This window comes from Lissotriton helveticus, chromosome 1_1 (genome assembly GCF_964261635.1).
Source record: "Lissotriton helveticus chromosome 1_1, aLisHel1.1, whole genome shotgun sequence".
Taxonomy (NCBI): domain Eukaryota; kingdom Metazoa; phylum Chordata; class Amphibia; order Caudata; family Salamandridae; genus Lissotriton; species Lissotriton helveticus.
In genome coordinates, this window is record NC_136057.1 from 621,448,605 (window position 1) to 621,469,098 (window position 20,494).

A 20,494-nucleotide genomic window follows, 5' to 3' on the forward strand; every position below is an offset into this window, starting at 1 on the left:
CAGGGTAACTACGGCCCCAAGCGTTTTCACAAAATGCCTAGCGGTTGTAGCAGCACACCTCAGAAGGCAGCACATCCACGTGTTTCCATACCTCGACAATTGGCTCATAAAGGCCAACTCGTACGTGCAGTGGGCAAGCCATACGTCTCAAACATCCAGCTGCTGCACGGTCTGGGGTTTTTCATAAATTACCCAAAATCACATCTACAGCCCTCCCACATACAGCAATATCTGGGAGCCACAATAGATACCTCAGTAGCAAAAGCATATCCAAATCCAGCCAGGATAGCCAATATGCAGACTCTCATTCAAAAGTTTCAGCCACAACACTGCTTACCAGCTCGAGTGTTCATGCAGCTCATAGGCATGATGGCCTCCTGTTATATTCATTGTCAGTCATACCCGACTTCAAATGCGTCCACTGCAAGAATGCCTAGAAAGGCAGTGGACCCAAGTTCAAGGACAATTAAAAGACCTAGTGTTGGTGGACAGTCACGCTTACAACTCTCTGCAGTGGTGGAACCCACAAAACCTTTCCAAGGGGCGACTGGTCCAAGAGCCGGTTCCACAAGTAGTACTAACAGCGGGCGCATCACTGACAGGATGGGGAGCCCACCTACTTCAATTCACAGTTCCAGAGCTCTGGACAATCAAACAAAAAACACTGCACATCAACCCCTTAGAGTTGCTTGCAGTATTTCTAGCACTGAAAGCTTTTCAGAAGTACTTGTACAACAAGACTGTGTTGATCTGGACGGACAACATAACGGCCATGTATTACATACAAAAGCAGGGAGGGACACACTCTCCACAGTTATCTCACCTAACACAGAGCATATGGAGGTAGGCAATTCCAAAGAACATCTTTCTCCTAGCAGAACACCTGCCAGGGAAAGAAAATCAAGTTGCAGATCTGTTAAGCAGGCACAGCCAACAGCTACACAAATGGGAGATTCACCCTCAGGTTCTCAAACCATTCTTTCAGCAATGGGGGCATCCAGAGATAGACCTGTTTGCCACAAATGAAAAACTCAAAATGCCAGTACTTTGCCGCCAGGTTCCCACATCCGTTGTCACAGGACAATGCGATATGGATGAACTGGTCAGGCAGATTTGCGTACGCTTTTCCACCAGCCCCACTGATTCCGCTGGTGGCACGCAAACTACACCAGCAGTCACTCACAATGATCCTGGTTGCTCCCACATTGGCAAGACAACCATGGTACACAACGTTTCTAGAACTTTCAGTAGTTCCCCACCAAAGACTGCGCCTCTCGCCACATCTTTTAACTCAGAACCATGGAGAAATCAGGCACCCAGATCCCAATCAGATGAACCTAGCAATCTGGCTCCTGAAGTCTTAGAGTTTGGGTACCTTAATTTCCCTCCTGATTGCATGAACATTATCAAGGAGACAAGACGTCCAACTACTAGAGCATGCAATGCAGCTAAATGGAAGAGATTTGTAATTTATTGCAAAAATAACCAAATCAACCCATTAGATGCTTCATCCAAAACATTATCTGTTACCTATTGCATCTTCAAAGATGCAATTTGGCATACTCTTCTATAAGACTACATCTTGCTGCTATTGCAGCTTACCTCCGAAATAGACAACACATGTCTTTGTTTAGAGTACCCCCAATCAAAGCTTTTATGGAAGGACTTAAAAGGATAATCCCTCCAAAGCACCCACCTTCACCAGTCTGGAACTTAAAGTACTTACCAGACTTATGGGACCTCCGTTTAAACCACTACATTCATGTGAATTACAATTTCTAACTTGGAAGGTGGCATTTTTGATTGCCATTACCTCCCTCAGGAGAGTGAGTGAGCTACAGGCATTAACCATTCAAGAACCTTTCATGCAAATACATAACAATAAGGTAGTGCTTCGTACTAACCGTAAGTTTATGCCAAAAGTTTTATATCCACTTTCCATATCAATCAGTCCATACATTTTTTTTTTTTTTTTTTTGGGCAGAGTTTTATATAGCGCGAACTAGAACCGAACCGAATCAGTTATCGGAGCGCTTTACATAGCACCAGTTACGTTCATGAGGACACACTTTCATTTTAGGCACGGGGAGATTAAGTGATTCGCCCAGAATCACAGGGTTTTTTTTTGGCGTCATTACCGAGACTCGAACCCAGATCCCCAGGTCCGAGGTCGAGCGCCTTAGCCGTTAGGCCAACCCCTCTCCCCTATTTTTAGAATTGCCAGTTTTCTTCCAAAACCCGCAGTCAGTGGCTGAGAGAGCCCTACACACACTAGATGTAAAAAGGGCTCTGCTATATTACGTTGACAGAACCAAATCATTCAGGAAAACAAAGCAACTATTTGTTGCTTTTGCACCACAACATAAAGGGAATCCCATCTCAAAATCAGGAATAGCCAGATGGATAGTTAAATGCATTCAGATATGCTACCAAAAAAGCTAAACGCACTCTAACAGTTCCCCCAAAAGCACACTCAACGCGCAAAATGGGGGCATCCATGGCATTCCTAGGAAACATTCCCCTAGAAGAGATATTTAAGGCAGCTACATGGTCTACCATACACACTTTCACTAAACACTACTGTGTAGATGTGCAAGCAAAGCAGCAAGCTGCTGTGGGCAGGCTGTCCTTAAAACTCTTTTCCTAACTGCTGCAGCTGGTACAGGTGACCACCTCTAGAGGAGATACTGCTGTACAGTCTATGCAAAGATATGAATTCAGCAGACCACATGCCTCGAACGGAATATGCTACTTACCAGTAAGCATCTGTTCTTGGCATGTAGGGCTGCTGACATTCATATCGCCCACCCTCCTCCCCAGTGCCTGTCACAGCTGCAGAACTTTTCTACATACATTTACATCTCTTACTTTTCTATACTCCATCTTTGCCACAATGGCGAAAAACAATCTGAGGATGGAGAAGATGCCCATGCGCACTGTAGTCCAGGGGAGGAGTCACCTATCACGTGATACTTCGAAGACTCTTCCAGGACAACAAGGTGCAATCATCCAGACCCAACTCTAGGCGGCGATCTATGCAAAGATATGAATGTCAGCAGCCCTACATGCCAAGAACAGATGCATACTGGTAAGTAGCATATTCCTTCCCCCTGATCATTCCCCTGGAGTGGTCTATTCCTGTTCAGCCAGAACGTAACTTTATTTTTTAATTCCACAAAAGATTCCTTATGGTTCGGCTTCAGCTCTGCTACCCCTACTAGTATGGCAGCATAGGGGGATGCCTCTTGGGCAAATTAATACAGGGCAATTTACAATTGCTCTCTTTTGGGGCAATCCCTCTATAAGGGCCCATAGACTGGAGCTCTGGGAAGGACTGCATGGAGTTTAGTCCCTGGGTTGGTAGTAGTTGTCGGCGCAGTGGTCGCCTCCACTGAGCTGGAGAGAATTCTAGGGGCAACACTAATTGTTTGGTCACACTGGGGATTTGGTGGCAGAGCTGGACCAGTCAGCAAGACTGGTTGAACAGCAGGTAGCGGGTTGATTTGGGTTTGGGGCTGATTCGCGAGTGTAATCTCAGGGTTTTTTACGGTTAACGGGGGGTGCAGGGTGCTATCCTTATTCCCCCCCCCCTCGTTTTCAAAAGAGTGACTACTTTATCTAACCGACTCAGGATTGTTTTCATCTGTGAATTAATAAGTTGGTCAAAATAGGATTGCATATCTGAAATTAGTTGGGACGCCCATCTGGGGGGTACCTCCTGTCGCGGTACCCGTTCTATGTCTTCTCCTGTTTCCCAACTGTTGTTATTGCTCTGTACCAGCTGATTTTTACCTAACTTGGCCCCCTTGTGTTTGGTTTTCCTCAGTGAAGCCCCCCTTGTAACCTTGGTAGATGTCTTCCCCTTGACTGAGATTGAATTCAAAACATCTATTTTGGACTGCTGTCCACAGGGGATCTCCTCTATCTGCAAAATTGGGGAGTCACTAGGGGAATTAATTGTGGTGTTAACCTCTGTCTCTTGGAGGGTGGGGGGGGGGAGGGAGTCAATTTGTGGGGTGAGTGATAAGCGCCTTTCGGCGCGCTCAATTTCACATGACACCGCACCAATAGCTTTCTGCAGCATCTTGTCTATTGCGGTAGGTTGGATGGGCATAGGGGAAGAAATGCCCTTTTGCTTTGCCTGGGGTCGAGGGCAAGGGGGCGTAGTTTTGCCAATTTTAGAAGACCAGTACACACAGTATTGACCATTCTCCTAGTGGGGCACGGGGGTGGTAGCAAAGCGTTGAACACGACCGAGCCATAGTTACAAACCAGATTAATATGCAGTGATTGGTTGTTGTTCAAATCTTCCCAGATCGATTTAAAGGGCAATAAGCCAATTATACTCTACTACCAATACAGATGCAAATACAATAAAAGTACCCGTGTCTTTGGGGGGGTTGCCCAGTCCAGTCACTCACAGCCACAGACAGCCCCGACCTTTGCCCCTGGCTTCGTCCCGGCTCCGTCCCGTGTTGCGGAAGGAGTGAAGTGGCTTTTGAGCGAGTTGTCAGCGCGTCTCCCTAACTCGCACCAGGTGCTGAGGCGGCTATGCACCCTGGGGGCTGTAGTCCAAGCCCGGGTGTTGGCGTTGCGGTGCTCGTCGTTTTGGGGAACTTGCCACCTTCGTCCTCACGTCCTCTCCCCACCTTTTGTGCTCCTCGTCTCGCAGGTAAAAAAGAACACAGTTCAGCTCCATGTAGCCTCCCAAGGGGGGTTAGTTACCCTGTGCTTTGCTTGGCTAGTCGAGTAGTCCCTGGTTTAATTTTTGTTTTATTTTCATTATTTTTTTGGGCTTCTGAAAGGTAGTCTGTTATCTGTTACTTTTCTTACGCGCTCCTCTATTTGAAGATTATGCCTTCTTGGGTTGCACGAAGGAACTCTTCTCTTTTTTTATGGGTCATCATGTTTTGGGTAAGAAAGCCCTGTGGGAATGACAATGGGGCACACAACAATACTCCATCGTGCTCAAAGATACAAGAGGCAGATACCTTCTAATTCGTCGGCTTAACCTAAGCAGGTTGACGTTTCCTCTGCTGTACTTAAACATAATTGCAGACCTTTGTTATCCTTACTGCTATACTTTTCAAAGATTTGCAGGTGCTGGAGAAGATCTCTTAATTGGACGCTTCCTTTATTTTCATGCACGGTTCATTGCAGTTCCGACAAGCAGGCATTTTAAGCAGCTCCTGAAATACATTCTGCGCAGCCTTAACTGCTAGAACAAAGCGTTTCACACAAATCCGGCACATAACAGCTTCCTTATTAACACGTTCTACCGGCTGTGCACTGTCTGACATATCTTTTTTTAGCCTACTTAAGAAAGGGTAAAGCTATGCTCGACAGAGCTGCTTTCACATGCCATCGACATTGGTTGCCATTGCACTAGGGGTGGGGGGCACACGGACGACCCAGTGTGTTGGCACCGTGCCAGACAGATAGCTGATCCAGTATGACCACACAAGTCCCCGACCCAGTCATCCAACTTTTGTTATTGTGAATTCTAGGCAAAATCCTGGTCATATGTGGCAAAATTATACCATCTCTTCCTCGTGTCAATTGGTCTGAAGGGCAAACCTACACCACAGCATATTTCTTTCTGTAGCACAACCTTGTACTGCTATATTTTTTACCCTGTAAAACTTTCAAATCCGTGTCTCCTTTTCACGGGAGTTTTAGCGGAGCCTGGACTTATTTTCTTAATTCATCTCATCATGATTTTGTTTTAATTTGCTACTGTTGTAACTGTTATTCCATTCTACCGTACATTTGTGTCTCTCTCTATCCCTCTTTAATGTGTACATTCCCCAATCTTCCCTCGTTCTTTTTTAATAGTAAAAAGCACAAAAAAATTATTCACTATAGTTCCCCAATAGTAAAAGAATCCCTTGTGGATTAACCATTAAGACGTTTTACGTAAGTTTCCGTCATCATGTCGGCATAGAAAGTTAACACTTTGATAGAAATGTATACATCAATGGAATGTCAAAAGTCGATGTAAAGGTTAATTAATTTTAGATGGTCCAAGGGAAAGCATGGGGCAGTACGCTATGACCGTGATAGATCATGTTCCTTTAAGGTCACTCTAGAGGGGAGTAGTTGGTTTTCTTCAGACAAACACATGTGCCCGATCCAGCAAAAATTGATTCCCCAATTATAGCAAAGATGGAATCGGCATTTCGAATATAACCACACATTCTTTACACGATTCCATCAGAAAAAAAAGCTCTAGATTGCTCCATTCTGTCAAAACAAATGATTGATGAAGTTCATCATTTACAGTCACGTTGGACATTTTAATCACGGTATTAAAAAATGTCAATATAAGCTAACACCTCCTGAATTGTGCAACATCACGCTTGCAATTTCTAAAACTTCCATGAATCACATTTTGTACATATCTACCAAGGAATATTTACTGCAGCCCGTTTTAGTCTTTGATGAGAATGTCCTTAGCCAGTAACTCCATATTCCCCCAGTAGTTGAGCAAACACAATTTGCACTGGCATGGCGTTGTGCATTCAAACTAACAAAGCAAAACATTTTTTGTTTGGCAGTCACTTTTTGTTTGGCTGTCTGTATTGGGAGGTGTGTAGTAGTGTGTGTGCCCGCAGTGCCAGACTCTGGCCAGTTTCTCTTCTGTGGCCCTCTTTGGCTCTGTGGCAATTTAAAGAAGCAGTGTATCTGCAGGTGGCATGTGCCACAGTGGCCCACACACGTGCTGTAGGTGCATAGCCTCTGCCTACAGAGGGGCTGTGGCAGTGGTGGCCCATTGACGTAAGTTGGGTGCGTTGGGGCAGTGGTGGTGGAGGTGAAAGTGATAAACAACAGAATAGGTAATATAAAATATATAAATAAATAAAACCACTTACATTGCGCTTGCCTCTTCACCAAGTCGGTGATGTGGCAAGTGCAAAACAAGTGGTTTTATTTATTTTATATTCCCTATTCCGTCGTTTGTCGCTTTCACCCCTGCCCTACTGCACTTACCATAATGGTCCGCCACTGGGATGTGGATTTGCTGGTAAATCCCACCCGTGACTAAACCCCCTATACCCTATTAAGAAATCTAGGTCTAAATGTAAGAATGGTTATAAACTTGTTAGCCCCTTTTGTTGCTGTTGTCTTCGGACTGGGAGCAAGTATGAAATCACATGCCTAAGAGGTACACGAGAAATGGGAGCATTTTACATTATAAAGTTATACCAAAGAAAGGATTTATAAAGAAATCTGAAAAATATGTGTGTGAAGACACGTGGAACAGCAATTAAGTGCCAGCAGGATCTGTTGGATCATAATTAAAATAGTCGAACAAAATAACGTGCTTATTCTGCGCATGTTAAATGTATATTGTGCTTAATTGAGTACATGTTTAACCACAGCACTAATTGCTATTCACGCATCATATAGTACAAATTGAATGAAAAATTGAGTTACATTTACATGCAGGTATTTGTAGATGGTGAAGAACCTGCTGAGCTGCTTTACTAGGACTAGAGCATCTAACTTACAGGTTACTTAAGTACCTCTGCAGCACCCAAAAATGTATATATTACAAGCATATGAGATTTTGACCTACAGATTGCACACCTGATTTGGCAGCAGCTACTGTAATCCTCTTCGGACCCTTCAATCCTTTGAATAACCTGTTAGAAACATGTCTGCGGTAAGAGCAAAAGCCACACGATCTATTGTATCTTACCAGTATGATACCCTAACACTGCGGACACACCGGCCTAACCTACCAATTTGCAACAGGTGGCTTAAGCTATTTTAAAACGTGTTTGAGACTAATAACGCAAGCCAGAACAACAGTTGAGATACAAAGCTGTAAGCCTAAAGTTAAGAGTGTCCCTTGCAGAAGTACTGGAAGCTACCAGACTTTGACATTTCTCCAGCAGGCTGCAGGTTGAAGGGCTGCTCTCAAAGCAGGATGGGTGCAATGACCCCTACATTCTAGTCACGCTGTCCTACTGGGTGGGGCTAGTGTGAGCGTATTTTCCTGGGCTGTTTCTGATTTCCAGACCAGTCTTTCTATCTGCCATCTTCCTCATCCTGGTATCTTAACATTGAGGTATGCTGCTCATGTTTCATGGTCCCAGCTCTTGCTGTGCGGGCAGCGGTCGCTGGAACTATATCAGCAGTTCAGAGCAGCATGTGACAAACAGTACGAAATGGCAACGGGCCCTGATATTGGTTGCATGTTGCCTCTCAGAAACATGAACAATGGTGTAGAGTTTGAGTATTTTCAGTGTGAGTGTTTTCAAGAGTATTTGGTTTTTAAGAAGGTGTGCAGGTTTGTTAAATGAGAATCCGTCATGTAAATGAATTTCAAAAATGAAGACCCTCAACCGGACTAAAGCAGGCTGAATGAACTTCATTCAGGAGAAAGGTTAAAATAATTAGATACATTTTCTAAGAAAATATACATTTAAGAGGAAAAGGTAAAGGTTTATTTTAAACGACAGCATGATAAAGAGGTAAGAGGGAAAAGCAAATGGGTATAGATGAGGGGGAGGAATAGATGGGGAAGGGGAAATAGTAAGGGGTTGGCTATAAAGAGAGATTGAAGTGGGATAAAGTAAGGGGTTTGAAAAAGAAAGTAACGGTGAGAATGCCATGTATGGAATTTAATAAAATATCGACTTGCCCATGGGCCTGGCTGAGTCATAAATCTACTTGTCCTGGAAAAAACTCCACTTGCCCTTTGGTGCCACATAGTACAGCTACAAATTATAGCTAGCTGCAATCTTTACTTAAGAGCTCTGATAATAGCCTCTCTGATTATGCAACGGCTTAACTCTTCGAGGCTCATGACGAGCTGAGCTCGTCATGAGCCACGGCGCTCCGGCTCGTCATGAGCCGTGGAACGCTCGGGTGCGGGGAGAATTCTCCTCCTGTGCTGAGCGTTCCACGGGAGGTAATACACCTGTGACGAGCTGAGCTCATCATGAGCACCTGAGCGCCGTAGCTCATGACCCGCTCAGCTCGTCATGAGCATGGGGGCGCTGTGCGCGCCCCTCCCCCCCAGCCCAGCGGGGGAATAACCCCCGCAGCGAAGGGGTTATACTAAAGTATGGTTTGAATTTGAGCAGTTCTCTTATTTTGTCAACTTCCACAGATCTTCATACTGGAGCTGGAGGTAGCGTTAAGCATTTCATAGTTCCAGCGCTGAAATGTACTTTTGAATCTGTTCAAACCTACGAACTTGTATGTTTTTGAGTTTTTAACCAGCTCTTCTCTAATCTTTTCCCATACTAAGAAAGGTTTGAAATGTATTCCTGACATGGTCAGAATTTAAATGTCTTCATGGGTTGGGGAAAAAAGTGTTGAGAGGGAAAGTGAACTTGTAAACACTAGACAGGTTTTCGCATGAGCAAATCTACATATGCACAGTTGCTCTTGCTAAAATGATTTGTGGTCTACTTCTGTAAATCATTATGAATTAATAAAAAACGTAAATCTGCACTAATGTAAATACGTATAACATGGGTGCACATTTTTACTTTTATTTAAGAACTGGGCCCCTAACTGGTATCTTGAGTTAACCAATACCTATTCTGTCTCTTTCTATCTATAGACTGGCTTCACAGTGAGTGACAGCATTTTGTTCTTTCACAAGGCACACATCGGCATACAAAGTCGATTTGTTCAGTGCCAGGGACTACTGTGGCAATGTGTGATTTTTGAGAACAAAATATATTGTTTTTTGCCAATGTTTGTTATAATGGTGAGGGCCTGGCAGCTCCCACAACAATAAAGTTTTACAAAAACCATATCGAAACAAAACAAGACATGCATTGACAAACCAAAAGGCTGACCATCTATGTCAGACCTATTGGCTTAGCTAATGATGGTTTATTTAAATGTTTAAACGGAGTCCTTGAGACCAAGGACTATGCAACGCACAGCTGTCTGGCAATCATGCCTCAAGAGTTATAAATAAATCATTTTAACCAACATTAACTGATGTTTAAACACATACATTTTACACATTTATTTACAGTTTTCCATGTAAATTCTCAGGAACATAATAACATAATATTCTAAGAGATTCATTCGTTGAAATGTGAAATCAAAATCAATGAGTCACAGATAGAAAAACATTAATCAAATCAAAACAACCCAATGCATTTCGGGTTCAACAGAACCCTTCTTCAGGGGTTATATTAAGGCTTCTATGTTCAAATTCTCCGGGCTGGTTCAGGTAACGTATCTACAACAAAAATATAGTATCCACATATATGCGAGTATTAATACATGTCACATATTAATAACAACTTCAACCTTAAGGTTTGCATTCTCCTATGATACCAAAGTCTCTGTGTAAATTCTAGAAAATACCAAAGAATCCAAAAACCAAGGAGGAAAAGAAAACTGAATTAGATCCATGCTGTGATTTACATATATAATTGAAAATCGAGTGAACAGGATCCTAACCATCGTGAGTCATTCATGTAGATGGTGTTCTTAAAAGTTAAGTGTCAACGAAATTAGTGAGATTACCGTGCTCTAAAAACTATAACATGACAAGCCGTGTCAACAACTACCTTAATTTCTGCACTGTATTGAAATAGTTGAGAGAAGTCATCCGTTCAAAGATGAAATAATTCTGTAAAAAAACAGTCCTAGTTGTAAATCTACATATTGTGGACCCCAGTTCCTAATGAAAGTAAAATAATGTGCCTACCGTATTAGTATAACCGAATAGGATCTGCTAGATTATATGCTGCTCCAATGTAAACATCTTGAATCCATACCTATACAAAAATTGCAAAGTATCCGATATAACCAATGTTAATTTAGTAAGCTAACTAGTGAACTCAACATCGGGAATACATTCCCTTCTTACCAGTGTCAGCACGATAAGAAAGTCATCCACGTTATCAATTTCAACTTGAAAGAACTCGCTCCCAGCGAAAATCCCCTAAACAGAACGAAGACACTGTTAAAAGTGAATTCGTTTTTAACGCATACTTGTTGCACAACAACACAAGTGATCTTTCTACGTCCCGTACCTTAGGACGAATCCTGCATCCAGCGATACGATCTCTACCTCCACAGTAAGACGACTCGGTCAAAACGCGCGAGTCTTCCATGTTCTTAACGTGATGTGAACCGGGTGTAGACATCAAAAGGGGACTCAAAGTTGAAAACAACCTGCTCCAATATGGCGGTCCATCTAATCTCATCAGTGCAGGGTTCTAGACTACCCCAACGTGTTGTGAACTCACGAAAAGACCTCGCGATCAAAAGTAATCAAAAGCTAATGGTGTTGAACAAATAAATAAAAGTGGAAATTCAAATATACACATGCATTAAAAAGTAATACATTAAGAAATAACACTTCAACCTGATATAATGAGAGAATGCAATATTACCCTGTACAATCTCAAATCCATATGGAAATCACAAGAAGCATAAAAGTTCATAATGGTCATTTAGACCCCCCGGGATTATGGTCCCCAATTTTTTTATCCTTTCTGTCTCTTTGCGAGCTAATGTGGTGTTGATGTCCATGCCTGAATGTGGTGTGATATGTTGTAAGATGGTAAAACGTAGTTGAGGAATAGTATGTGTGGCATTAACCCAATGCGCAGATAGTGATGAATTCATGTTTTTATTCCTGATGCGACTTTTGTGCTCTATAATCCTTGTTTTAATTTTTCTGCTGGTCCTGCCAATGTAGACTAGGCCACAAGGGCATTTGATTGCATAAATTAAATTTTCTGTTGTACAGTCAGATGTGTGTTTCATGGATATAGATTTTCCTGTCTTGGGATGTTGAGACTCCTTCCCAGTGATAACATTTCCACACTGGCCACAGTTGTGGCATTTTCTCATGCCCTTAAATATCTTGGTGCATTGTTGTGTTCCGGGCCTTTTCAGAAGTTCTTGTAAGTTCTGAGCACGAGTGTGCGTAAACAATGGTGGTTGCATGAAAATATTCTGAAAATCAGACTCATTTCTATCAGTTCCCATCTTTTCCGTATTATGGACTTTATCTTGGGAGCCTGAACTGAGTGTTTAAGAACGTACACCTCTCTTTTAACTGAAGATTTGGTCTGTTTTTTTAAGAGATCATCCCTTTTCTTGGTGGACACCGTCCTTTTAGCTTCATTGAGTGTGGATTCCGGGTAACCCCTCTTCTTATATTGTTTTATTTGTGCTTCAATCTCTTGTTTACATGTTGTGTCATCTGAGGTGATTCTCTTAATCCTCATTAGTTGTGAAACCAGTAAATGTTCTTTAAATGTTTCCCATAATCTTGAAGATCTGGTTTCACTTATTTCCCCACTATTAATATTTTTTGCCAATTGGCATGCATCAACTCATTTTACTAGATGATACTTCAAAGAAATGGTATCTAAACTTTTTTTTTTTTAATTCTTTATTGACAAGCAGGTCAAGGTGATCAACAAATACATTTTTAACAAAACATATAATATAAAATAACAGTACAGATCAAAATACAAATAAAGTAACGCCAGACTCTTTGCATTACACATCCTTCAAATGTAGCCATAAGACAGAACAAAAAGCACATGGATAAATGATGTATAGTCCTATATCAACAATGACAAAATGGAAAAACACAGATATATATTTCCTGAAGCCTACTACTATTAGTGTCTTCTGTAGTCATGTACTATTCTAAAAAGGTGCCCCAAATTTTAACAAACTTGCCGGTTGCTTTTATTCCCCGGTTCCTTGCAATTGAGCCCTCCATAGTATAGATTTCATTAACTAACGCCCACCATTCCATTGTATGAGGAGGGTTCGGGGAGATCCAAGCTCTCGCAATAACCAATCTAGCACTGGTCAGAAGTATATTTAACAAATCTGTGTTGGTAGTGCTAGATGGATATATAGCAAGTAAAATTGAGGCTGCTGATAATGCAGAACTAATCACTTTTTGTTTATATAAAATGTTTTCTATTATCGACCAATGCCCTGTTAATACCGGACATGTATAGATCATATGTACAATATCTGCAGCCACCAGCCCACACTTAGGGCATTTAGTATGGTCACTGCTCAGATTGTTTTGTGCCCATTTGGAAATTCTCAGTGGTGTATAGTATAAGTGAGATATTGTTCTGTACGATTGAAGCATTAGACTAGATGAATGAGTCACTTTATTAATGTTTACTAAAGCGGCTGTAATATTCTGAGTTGTCACATTAAATCCTAATGTGGAAGTCCATTTTATCGCTAAATGAGGAGCTTCATCCAGCTTGTTTTGATTTAAACACTTATATCCCATACTAATTAATGATTTCCGATTTGCTGAATAAAAACAACTCCATAAATCTGAGCTACTTACAGATATCAAGTTCATCTTACGAATTAAATAGTCCCTTATTTGAATATACTTAAAACGCATCATTTCCGGTAATTTGAACAAAAGTTTCAAAGTTTCAAATTGTAAGAAGCCACTTGAACCATATAAGTCTCCCAGTTTTAGAATACCATATTTAGCCCAATCTCGTCCAGTATTATCACTAAAAATCCCTGGAAGTCCAGGATTACCCCAAAGTAACAGGTCCGTGTGAAAAAAAGAAGTCTCACAATTAATCATAATCATATTCCAGATACGTACTGCATCCCGTGCGGTCTTGAATTTTACACGTTTAAAATAATTCGGGTCCTGCACTTTTGCCAGAAATTGTTTTGACTCTCTGCCAAGCATAAATTGATGAAAAAAAAATTACCATTGGAAAAAGGGGGTCTCAACTTCCCTGATTTTAGAGCCTACTTTTTTGCTTATTTTTTTAACCGGTACCTAAACTTTAACATTAGTTTAGTAAAAAAAAACTTTTTAGGTCTCGCCTGAGCCAGCACATGTGTAGCTTTGCAAGACTTTTAGTAAGTGGGTTTTCAAAGTGCTAACCACAGGCTTTTGCTGGCCTCAAGCGTGCTGTTACGCACGTGTGAACATGCACAGCTGGCTTTCTGTAATGGCTCATTAAGCCTTGCAGCGCGTGAATCATGCTCCTCTGCTCGCAGTACTCTCTCCCTTTTCCCCCTCCCTTTTCGTCAGCTTCATTTGTCTCTTGTTAATTAAAGGGATTGTGCATTCTTGCATGGTGCCTCTAAATGTGTTTAAAAAAAATAACAAATGATAGCACTTCCCTTAAGTTTGTACAGCTACAGATCGATGCGCGGAAGCAGTATGCGCACAGCCATCTACAAGGCATGTCACTTGTGCTTAAAATCACGAGTTATATAATATGCAAAATATTGCCCGGCGGCTGCAGCAATCCTTAAATACTGCATGGGCGGCGAGCGCAACTGCAACCCCAACACCCATTGTCCAGTTTGAGTGTAACAAACGGTCACAAATTTATTTGCAGAGGATAACACTGTGCGGTCATGTGAGGAGACACTGGTTATATAAGCCTGCTCTCTAAAGTACACAACAGGCAGTGTACTCATTGGACTCTAATCTCTTTTACAAACTGTGTACTACCAACCAATGGAAAATCGGCCTTGTGAGGTCGCCAGACTGGGCCACTCATTTTACTGCAATTTTACCAACAAATAACCCCAGCTAACTCCAATTCTGAAATACCCCCAAAGCTTCACTCCCAATATTCCCTGTCTGAAACGTTTGCAATTTGCGTGTTTAAATGCAGATATTTGTCTCGTTAAGAGCTGCACAGGAAGCCACTGTAATTATGCAGCGGGGGAGGGGGGGTTGGGTGCTGTGAAGGCTGATCTCCACTGGGGGCATTCAAGGACGGGCCTCCTGAATTCGTTGAGCTCTGTCTAAGCTCCTGCTGGGACACAGGCGGCCCCACTGCTTTTATCCACCCAGGTTGACCATTTTATCAGCCTTTAAAGGGATTAAACGCGCCTCCCGCATGTTAAAATCACTGGCGTCGAGCTTTCACATTTCGCAGCTATTTCAAACAAACTGCTCATTCAGTCAGACTATTTTTATTGACATTCTGGACGCTGTAGCCATGTTTAGCTCATTATTAAACAAAGACTGCAAGGCCCAGAATGCAGAGGGGAACAACAAACTGGTTTAGCGACTCACAGATTTACCTGGCAATATTGAGAGCGGCGTCGGAGCATCTTTCATTTTGGCGTGAAAAGAAAATTCTTAGAGGTCAAAAAGATAAAGGCAAGAAGACGGAGAAGACCAGATGAGGTAAAAATAGAGCAAATGAACAGCCTGAAAGGTGACTTTCATGCAGTCTTGTCTTTTTCGACCATACTCGGTGGTACCGGCCACAAAAACACAAATTGACAAAAAGTTGCCCCCTTAATATGGTACTGCTCCGACCGCCTTGTTACTCTTATCCAGAACGAGCAGGGGGTTGACTGCTCCATGCGGCTACGATGCCACCAGTAGCAGTCCCAAATAGCTTTCACAACCATTGTGGTCAGAAGAGCATAGCACCAAAGTGCCCCCATGACATGCATTCACTCGTCGGACAATTTAGACTAGAAGAAGTTGCATTCTGGATGTTGCAGTGCGTCTAAAATCACGTGACATCAGATATCCCTGCATGCAACGTACTGTTGACCACAGAGCTCTCCAGGTGCAGGCGTGAGTAGCTCTTTAAGTCTGTGCTTTTTCTTTGAACTCAGAGACTTTTAGTACTAACTTTGTAATGGGATTAATAAAAACTGCATTAAGCAGAACGCAAAGAAAACCAGCATTGGCAATGCCAAGACGACTGTTTAATATGCTAGCCTGTGTAAGAAGCGGAATGCACAAGTGCTCATTTTTGCATGAGTTAGCAAAAGGGAGCACAGGAGGACGCAGGAAATTGTAAAATAATCCTTGATGCACTGAGGTACAAGACATGGCCAGCTTTAGCGCTGGTGGTGCCCTGTGCGACAGCCACTTTTGGCACCCCCACACCTCATGACCACCTCCTCAGATTCTTTCATCACCATCAGGCAAAAGTGCCCCTCATCTCTCCAATCAGAAGTTATTGCTAAACACACCACTAGAACGATAACCCTCCTGGGTGATAAATCTCACTACGTGCACTTCCTCCGTTGCCAACCAATCACGTTTTGATTTACGGGTTGACACACTAGCTTGGTAGTCTGTTGTTTATTTCCCGAGCCGCGGGTGAGCGTTCCAGCTCAGGTCGTGTCAAGGGAGCATGTTGTAGAGTGGTGATTGGTTGGCAACGGAGGAAGTGCACGTAGTGACATTTATCACTGATGTAGGTTGCGGCAGGAAGTGAAGCGACCCAGGAGGGTTATCGTTCTAGTTTCCCTGATGACGTGTCAGGTCCGAATAGGCTGGTGGTTTTACGGGGATTACGTAAATATGGTGGATATTGTAATAACCAAAAAGGAGTCGTTTTTGAGCGAGCGTCCTTTTGGCAAACTTTGGAGGAAGAATTTGAGCGCTTTTGAGGTGCGTGTTGTTCAAGTAATCTTGGTAAAAGATTTTCTGGCCGATCGTCCGCTAGATAGCATTAATTTCAGGTTACATCATTTTTTTCGTTTTTTCGTTTTTTGTTTACCAGTGGAGTCACGAGTGAAACGGTTGACAAAGCAGACGGTGGCATACAACATTGGAGTGAGTCCTCTTGATCTGTTGTAAATATTAGCGCTTGTGGGAGACTCAAAGAAACGGTTGACTGAGACATTTTAAACGTACATTTCAGATTCTGGAGTAAATTGCAACCAAACAGGAAAGAGGGTAAGCTTTATTTAAAGCTGAACAGTGAGTTGCACTCGGGGATACTAGGCACAAGGTGGAGTTCGTTTGCTTTCATTTTTTCATGCTTATTTTTCATCACTACTGCACACACCTAAGGTGCATAATTTCGAAACATGGGATCGTTTATAGTAAACAATGTGGCCCCCTGCATGTTTTGATAAAGAGATTACATAAAGGTTTTCCATCTTTTTAGATTTCAGGCCCCTGAAGAAGAGCCATTCTTGGCTCGAAATGCATTGGGCATTCAAGAAATCCGGACATAATGTCTTTGTTTGAAAATGTTTGCTTTGTTAAATCCAACTGCTGTTTGATAAACCGTTATGATTGTATAAAATGTGCTTAAAATGAGACACAGTATCAAGTATTTGAAGTAGCAATTGTATTAAGTTTTCTTATGAAGAATTGTTTTTGGAACACTTTAAGAAATGAGACTAATTTTGTTTGTAAAATAAAATTTGGAAAATTAATTCCTGCAACAGTGCATAGTGGTCGGGTGTCATTTCACTCGAGGTAGGAAGGTTCTGCATGGGGTTGAGCTTACTGGTCATGAGGACAAAATAAACATGACTGCTTACTGACTTGACCCCAAACAATATGTCCTGGGAGTCTGGTTATGGGAATTCCACACCCCTGGAATGGAGTATGGGGTTTGTAAGAAAAAAAAGGAGTCAAACGGGAAGGGGGGGGATAATGGTTTCCAAAAAGGTGAAGTGGGAGTAAGGTGTTTGTAAAACAACTAGGAGTGAAGCTGGAGGTGGAATAATGGGTCTAAAAAAATGGGATAAAAGCAGGATGAGACTAGGGGGTTTGAAAAATGAGCAATTGGGGTAAGGGGTTAAATATGGTAGTAAAGCAGGAGGCTTAACGGGTTTGAAAAGGGAGTAACGTGTGAGAAGGGAGTACAAGGTTTCTAAAAAAAAGGAGTTGGAATAAGAGGTTTGAAAAATGAGTAAAGCGGGACTTGGTGAGTGAGGAGTTTATAAAAAAAAGTAAAGATTAAGTTGGGAGGCAGGGTTAATTAAAATAAAAAATTTGAGTAAAGTAGCAGGGGGAGTAATGGGTTTAAAAATGGACGTAGAGTGGGAGTAGGGGGTATGTTGAAGAGGGAGTCTATCAAAAGAGGCAGGGAATAAGGCCAGGGGACATTAATCGCTTTCAGCAGGTTGGGTTCTTCAACCTGGTGAAAGCCACTCTAAATGGAAAAATAGTCAACAATGGTTTGACTAAATTTGTCATTGCTATTTTCTTCGCGGCTGATTTTTATCAAAATCGCATAAAACAGTTTTCAATTATAAGCATGTGGAAGCTGGATTGTAGGCATGTGGAAGTTTGGTCTTTACTACATAGGAGCATGGTGTAGGCATGGAGGTTGCACTTGCATGCCAGTGCATTGAAATGTTTAGGTATTCTCCAGTAGCATGTTATGTTATTTCACACTGTTGTTCATGTGTTTGGTTCCTTCTTTAAGCTGACATGACCATTGTGGAGAATTATGTTGTCAAGCATACATGTATGATCTCTCCACAGACGCTAAAGAAAGCTCATCAGTAGGAGTTCAAGTTGTGTTTTTGAAGTAAATGTCCTATATATGTGCAGATGTTTTTAGACAGAAGTAAAGTTTTGTTAAAGGTTAACAAAAGGTTTTGCGGACAGCTGGGCCTCAATTGTATTGAATTAGTGTACAAGTAAATCTGCTTCTTTAGAGCAAAGTTTTTTTATATCATGGATTTTTTAGCAGTGTACTTGCCTATACATAACCTATAAGCACAGAAAACCGATGTTCACTCTACCAATGAGTGCCCCATACTGAAAATATACAATGACTTTGTTCCAATAAAATATATATTTTTTATCTCTATTTTTTCAGAAAACGGAACTCCATACAAGTGTTTTGCAGGTTACAATACCATCATTTTCATCAATATCCAACACCTCTGAGAAACCAACAGAAAGAATTAAACCTATTCCAAAAGAACAGATGGAGTCAGGTGTGGGGTATGTCTAGCTGCCTTATTCGAACATTGTTTTTACATCCCTTTTGTTCGTTGACCAGAATCGTGTTGTTGACAGACTTTAGTGGATTCAAATGCATAATTTCATTTTCTGATCGTATTTCTCTGTGGAAAGCATTCTCAGTAACCACTCTGAGCCATCTGGTTCTTAAATGTCCTAAGTGTGATTTGGGCTTTAGAAGTCACAAGAAATAAATATGTTGTCAGCAAAAAGCAAATATTTGTGTGCAAAAATGCTACTAATGATGCAGGGCCAGTTATATTTTCAGTGCTCTGTGTGACAACTGTCCAGCTGAAAATACAAAATAAAAATCTAACCAGAACAGCATGGTACCTCCTTCTCTCTGCCTTCTATCCCTAGTATCATCAGGAGTCTCAGCAAATTTGAAACCCTTACAGAAAGCTTTGTTAAATTGATAGTTACCATCTCATCTGGTTGTCCTAATAGATCCTAATAGATGGGAAAATAGCTCCGTCTGTTCTTCTTGAACCTCAAACTAATATTTGCAATCTCTCTTACTGTAGGACAAGTCCCTCTCATTTGGAAATCTACCATAGTCTTCCTTCAAGGAAAGAAACCCTCTGCAGAGCATTCTGTTGTGGCCAATTTATGGGCCAATGTATCTTCTTCCTGTACCAGCAAAGATTATAGGATGTTCAGTCAAGTTAGCTCTCAGCTTACATAGGAGCTCACAAAATCTTAGTATGGTTTCTATTCCTCTTTCAGTACAGAAGCAGTTCTGATTTCAGCAACTAATGGCATTTGTGCAGGACTCTGAACTAGGGGAGAGGCAAAACTAAATATTGTCAGTCTCTCTCTGCTACACTTGACACTGTCTTTCACGCCGTTCTGGCAGAACAGCTGACAGCTCTGTGCATTTCAGGAAATACAATAAAACGTCTCTTCTTTTCTAGAATGGCAGGTCTCTGGCAGTATCCATGGTCCCCATCGGACGCCTTTCAAAGCATCACACCGTGGAGTAGTTCATGGTCATCCCTCAATCCCAGCTTTTTAACATTTATGTTGCGCTTCTTGCTACCTTGTTTCAGTCTTTTGGCTTCTCTCGATAGTCATATGCAGATGACGCACCGACTTGGCGTGGGTCCTGAATTTACACTGCGAGGAGGGGGAAAATGCTACAATAATGAGAATGCACAGGAACATGTTTGTCCTAGTCTTGGTTTACAGATCCTTGGATGAGTTTATAGGCAGGCTACAGGTAAGTACAAATTCCACATACGCACCAGAACCGGCAATACATATCCAATGCATTTCGTTGTTGTTATTGTGAAGTAGAGTAGAATAATCACCACCTAATAAAGCACTCCGAGCACAGCTACAATGACACTTCATAACACCCTCTTGACAAATGATATGGAAAAGAATAATCTAACTGGGCACTTGAAGTGCAGACTAAACAAATAGTCAGTATTTAAAGGTAATATAAAAATTATTAAACTCACATTTTTGGCCATTTATATCGCTCGAGATGAAGGAATATTTTTAGGCAGATGTGAACAATGTGTACAGACAGGCTGATGCTGTTACTGAAAGTGAAAGGATCTAATGGTAAACGTGGGCTCATCCATCATCTCAGGCAGTATGCTGCGGTGTGTGGATGCAAATGTACATTTACACAGACCAGTGGATGAAGCCTTCTTACCAAAAGCCCCTCTTTGCATGTATATTGTGCATGAGTTGAAAGAGCAATAGTTTGAGACTTCTAAAGCTCTCTCAAACGCCAGACCTAACCAGCATCTGCTTTGAGAAAACACCAGTGCA

At 41.8% G+C, this 20,494-nt stretch overlaps 1 protein-coding gene across 18 annotated transcripts in view; it reads left to right on the forward strand.

Moving 5' to 3' along the window:
- The window catches only part of PPFIBP1 (PPFIB scaffold protein 1), a 978,725-nt gene that overhangs the window by 512,897 nt on the left and 445,334 nt on the right, over positions 1-20,494 (forward strand). For all 18 annotated transcript variants that reach the window (XM_078674144.1, XM_078674143.1, XM_078674142.1 and 15 more), the window contains one exon: positions 18,567-18,694. In XM_078674144.1, coding sequence (XP_078530270.1) covers positions 18,567-18,694 — 128 coding nt within the window. The remainder of the gene's footprint in view (positions 1-18,566; positions 18,695-20,494) is intronic.